General features: G+C 39.5%; 1 protein-coding gene across 2 annotated transcripts in view; it reads left to right on the forward strand.

Annotated features, from left to right (window-relative positions):
* LOC119593040 overlaps window positions 1–3,177 on the forward strand; it is a 5,261-nt gene extending 2,084 nt beyond the window's left edge. Inside the window, exons 2-5 of one of the 2 annotated variants that reach the window (XM_037941939.1) lie at window positions 1,694–1,725; window positions 1,815–1,971; window positions 2,050–2,815; window positions 3,051–3,177. In XM_037941939.1, coding sequence (XP_037797867.1) covers window positions 1,694–1,725; window positions 1,815–1,971; window positions 2,050–2,815; window positions 3,051–3,073 — 978 coding nt within the window. In that variant the 3' untranslated portion in view covers window positions 3,074–3,177. The remainder of the gene's footprint in view (window positions 1–1,693; window positions 1,726–1,814; window positions 1,972–2,049; window positions 2,816–3,050) is intronic. The other variant, XM_037941940.1, reaches the window with a different exon arrangement.
* The last annotated feature ends 2,504 nt before the right edge of the window (window positions 3,178–5,681 follow it).

A 5,681-nucleotide genomic window follows, 5' to 3' on the forward strand; every position in this document is an offset into this window, starting at 1 on the left:
GTATCAACACCACACAGCCAGTTCAATCGGGAGTGTATTGCTCCCGGTAACCACCATCTTGTGTTGCTCCTCCCAAACTCAAAAGTGGAGCCCCCTCCCTCTCCTACCCCTGTGCACCCACAGGAGATGGTAACTTCATTTATACCAGTTATCGATCTCATTGGAGACTAATTTAGTGAATCTTGGTGTTTCTAAATGATGTACATTAACTTTAACTTTAACTAGACCTTTTTATGCCTGCTAAATCTGTCCAGCAGAGGTGGATGAAACTTTAACATGGGTAAACGTGCATCTCTAAAACTAAAAACCGCTCTAGACAAGTGTTGAACTAGAATTGCTTTCAGTTCACCTAGAAATGATAATTGTATTATGATCAGCTGTTAAACTAAGCTTTAGTGAATGCTTAGCATTAACCAAGCTGCCTGACAAGCGAGTCTTATTTAGACTGCAAGCAAATTTTTCTCAAAGTACATAACCATATCGGTAAATTAAGATATTTCGAAATTTAATACTAAGTATCGGTTTAAGACTAGGTTTTAAAAACCTAGATTTTTGCCTCTGCTTATCTCCACTGATAAAACGGATAATGGATGCCTAATATAACAATTGCTTTTATAACTTTTTAGGTAGGAAAGTGAACTTGTGTTCATAATTGGACAGTGGACTGCAATTTGCATAAAAACTTAAATAAAACGGATCAGACTTTTTCGTTGACGAAAAAGTCTGCTGGTCTTGAATTAAAATTTTTTTTTAATCTAAAATTTTGATATTTAGAATCTATTTTGAACCCTTAATGTTTAAACTTTAAATATTACACGAGTGTAATGAAAACTTGGCTATAAGCAAGTTTGTAAGCTGATCCTAACTTTTTTTAAGTGGCTGCCAGGGCAGCATTTAAATTTTTAAAAAATAAGTGGATTTTGATTGGCTGGATTCTGGTCTAACTTGTGGTCTAGTTATGCTGTAGTCCTTAGCTACCAAATAGGGTATATTGATCTACCAATGCATAAACTGCCAGTTAACATTCTCATTAAACATCAATAGCTGATAACCAAGGTAATTGGTTAATATTAGTGCTCTACATAAATGTAGGGGCATGGACTTTAAATCTGACTAGTTCAATCAAATATGTTGGATAAATTAAGTATTAAGGATATGAGTGGAGGCATATTAGTATAAAATGTGCACCAACATTTTAATGGTACATGTTAAATTACACTATAATGTAATAATTAGTTGCCAATTGAATTTTTCTGGCAGTTTAGGGGTTATGGAACCCCCCCCCCCCAAGGGTTTTAAAAGTGCATCTAATAAAGCTGGCACTCTTATTGGTAAAGGGTATTTCAATCTTTGATACTAAAACCATGGTTTCATGTAGTTGTGCACATTGGCATCTATATCCCCATGCCTTGTATAAAAGTTTTCAGATAAAAGATTTTGTACCTTGCTTATAAACGGAATATTTTGGTCCCTTATTTTTACTAACACCAGATTTGCAGAACATGGTAATCTGGTAAAGCTTAATAGAAGGGAATGTTCTATATTCCCCTCTTGAACGAAGACTGTGATCTTACCCCCCTCCCCCCCCACACACAACCACGCAAAGATTTCTGCTAATATCCTGAATATAGGGAGGGAGATTTAGTAAATTTAGCTGTATATCTAGAAATTTATTTTTAATTTCTTCCCACAGATTACCATGGGAGTTTCAGCAGTAATGACTGAGTGAGTTAAACTTCAATAATTATTGGCTTGATCCTGATTAATTCCCAAGTCAACTTATTAGTTTAAGTAATGCTCTACTATGCTTTCAGACCCCAATGCACAGAAGAGGGTAGGTTTCCTTATCCTGGTACATGTGGAGCATATTTTGACTGTACTCCAAATGAATCTGGTGGCTATAACCTTGTGAAGGATAACTGCAGAGGCTACACCTTCGATACTGCCACAAAATCCTGTATAGACATGCAAGTATGTTTTTGTTCCAGGATGAAATGAAAGCTGACATTTCACTTTGTACATTAAATTAACTACTATACTCTTCGACAGTGTGAATCCCGGCATAAACGCAGTATTGCTACTGATAATCATCAGTACTCGCATTTGTGTCAAGCTCAGCCTGACAGATTTGTGTGCGCCAGTTGCAAAACGCTCGTCATGTGTGTGAAGGGTCAAGCCTTCACTCGTCACTGTACCCATGATAACTTCTGCACAGGCCGAAACAAGTTTGGAGGAGGAGTTTGCTACCCAAATGAACCAGTAGAATGCACTTGTACAAAGGCTAATGTCTTCAGGGTAGACCATTATGATCCCCAGAAGTTCTTCTCTTGTGATGGTATTGCTTCAACACCAGAAAGCTACAAGTGCCCAGATGGAATGGAATTTGATGAAAGCATAGCTCAATGCCGCAACACTGGTGGCCTGCCACCATGCTCTGTTCCAGGACAGTTTGTTAATCCCAATAACTGTAGTGAATACTACTCGTGCATTTCCCTTAAACATGGATGGCTTCAGAGGTCTTTCCAATGCTCCCAAGACCTCATGTTCAATCAGAAGATGCAGAAATGTGAGAATCCTTGCAGGTACCAGTTCGTTTGTACGCAAGAGGGACGTTATGCAGACACTATCAACAAACGTAATTACTTCGAGTGCTACATGTTGGGAGGCAGTCTGAGACAAGTGCGTTATAACTGCCCTGAGGGTTATATGTGGGGTGAAGACACTCCAGGCATTGGAAAATGTGTTGAAGACCATGGTGAGAGGGATGATGATTATCCCTTCAGGCACTGCACTTTGGATAACTTGTGTGTAGTTGGTAAGTAAATATTTTTAATCTAACTTTCAAAATGTGCCTTCATAGATTTAGAAGGAAGTCTATTTAAGCTTCCTGTAAGTTAATGAAAGAACAAACTAGACTCGGTGGCTCCAGTCTAGGTGTTTATTTGCTCACCTTGGTAGTGCATAGGTTTCCTATGCTTGTAACATTAGTTATGATACTACTAAGTTTGCAATCGACAAGGCCTTAATAAGACTACATTAATGTCTCGTAGTTTTCTCTGCAGGGACCAATTAGGAGGAAGTAAAGGGAAGTGGAAGCTTCCCACCAAAATGCAAACTAGTCGTCACCGCCCTTTGACTTCAATATTCCAGTTTTAATAATACGTTTTTAAATTAAAATTGTTTTATTTAAAATTCCACAAATACTCATAAAATGAAGCTTCTCGACCCCTGAAGCTATTTAGCAAGCCTAGTGGTCATGCTGATGAGTGCTATCAAAATACTCGTATTTTGATGCACTTGTGGCCTTGAAGTTCCAGCCAACAAGGTCCTTGAACCCCCTTAAGTCTAACTTCACTAGTAACTCTGTTCTTAACTGGCCAGTTGATCTGATGCCTAATCATATTGTATTTGGGTCATCTTGTATAGCAACACAGCCATGGGAGGGGCTAACGAATTAGTAATTGAGTTTTAATAGATAATGTCGATGACCATGCTTCATATATATAAAAAAACGTAATATTGACCAATGGGTAAGACTTAAACTAGTCATTTTGTACTACAAAATGCATGTACCTCATGAATCAGGTGTCCCAGACCTGCATACCAGGAGCAGGTTTATAATCCTACAAGTGAGGAATGCTGCAGATGAATTGGCAAGGGTTTTGAATGTATGATCAGTTAATATTAGGTAAGGTATGTATACCTGGTCTATGGACACTCATCGTGGAGTGATGGCGGTCATGTGAGGCTTTCACTAGAAAGCCAACAGTAGTCAGGTGAATAAAGGGAAGTGACCTTGCTAGCCATCTGTTGCTAGCCATATCTGCCTTACTCCACAACTCGTAAGGAAGAGAAGGTATGTTGTATGAAATTACTGTAAATTTCAATCTTCTAAAGTGTCAACACAAAATATTTCATTTTATGAAACAAGTGGTAAGTCATAGAGAAAGTTCTATCATACAAGCATCAAAGGATTTCAGATTGGCACTCTGCAGCAAGTTGTAACAGTTATGTTTTGGCTTGCGTGCACTTTAGCCTGCTTATTTAAGCAGGCTGAGCAACAAGCAAACCCTAGGTGAAGGGTCTTAATTTGGTTCAAGTAAAAACATCTATTAAAACCCCAATGAACCTCTTAATTTTAACTTCATTGCAGATGCAAACCTCCAAGACATTGGAGCAAAAGCAGCAACTGAATTGCTGGCATATTGGTGTAAATGCTAGTAGAAAAGCTGGCTGCCCTGGAACCCAGGATTAGCTGTGAAGGCCTTAATTTCTTGTCCACAGAGCTATGGCTCTCCAGGAACTACTTTAAAAGTGTTTCCTTGTTAATATAAATAGGGTTTTCTGCAGCACACCAGATGGCTGCACAGCTACATTGTCAAGCTTTGAAGCAGTTAGGGGGGGATGCACTGCATGCATGGGTATGGTTTTTGTAAAGTGCAGAAGGCAAAGCAACTAGTGGCACCCATGACACTACATTTGTCTGCACTTTCAGTGGTAATAAATCAATAAAATCTTGACCTATATATCCTCTATTATTCTCCTTTAAGTTATTAACTAAAATATCAACTTCATTAGACCCCCCCCCCCAAGAGGGCTAGACAGAAGTGTCATGACTAACTTCCTTAGTCATGCTCCCATAAGTGGGAGGCAATACATGTTTTAAGACTTTTACTTGTCTCTTTTTGACAACCCAAAAGTTTGAACTCAAATTCAACTTGCAACTAACAACCAAGAAGTTGCAAGCATTATTTCGGTATAAGTTCGGTATTAGTGTAGCACATCCATTGACAAACCCCTTTAACGCTTGTCACTACCCATCTCTAGTGATAAACTACCTTTTCTATGGTTAGTCCCCCTGACTTTAAACGGAATTACTTTTTGTAACCACCAAGGATATGGTTTGACTGCACATCCTTGCCTGCCCCATTGACTGATGCACTAGCAGCATACTGCTTCAGTAGCCATGGCCTAGGCATGTCCTCGATCCATATTACAAAGATGCCTCTCGAGGCCTCTGTAAATGCCCCCTTTTCTACCATGATGGGGTGCCGCCCCCCTCAAATCGGTTGCTCTTGTAAAGTGAACAAGGTAGCACTTTATTGATAAACTAAACTTCACTACCCAAGGTGCACCCCCCCCCCCCCTTGCTCCCTACTTCAGTGCAGTTTACGTCTAAAAAATTTTAGATCTGTATCTACATCCTATCCCACTTCTAAAAATTTCCGAACTAGCAATTTCTTTGCCATTCATAAGCTCTCCTAAGCACAACCCTCCCCCCAATCCGGTGCCTACCCTCGCTAATAGCTCTAACCATAGTTCCACCCCATCTACAAGGAGCTTTCACTCTGCTCCTTGTGCGTCTCTACCATCTTCCTCTTGCAATACTAGTTTCTCACTTATCCATATCTCCCTCTTTATACACTTGCTAATCATGATTTCTGACGCAAAAAGTCTCATTACTTTGTTAAGTCGTGTATTTCCCAGATGACCTTATCACTGCTTCACACTGCCTCCCCATCCCTCTGCTCCATCTGCAACATCCCATTCAATTATCCCTTTTCTCCCTCTGGTATAAAAATGCAACTCCCTTTGGGAAGCTTGCAACAAAACTTCACGATCATTCCCTTCCTGACATTCCTTCTGACACACGCCTAATTCCCCCAACTGTTGAATACTAT

This window comes from Penaeus monodon, chromosome 31 (assembly GCF_015228065.2).
Source record: "Penaeus monodon isolate SGIC_2016 chromosome 31, NSTDA_Pmon_1, whole genome shotgun sequence".
NCBI lineage: Eukaryota > Metazoa > Arthropoda > Malacostraca > Decapoda > Penaeidae > Penaeus > Penaeus monodon.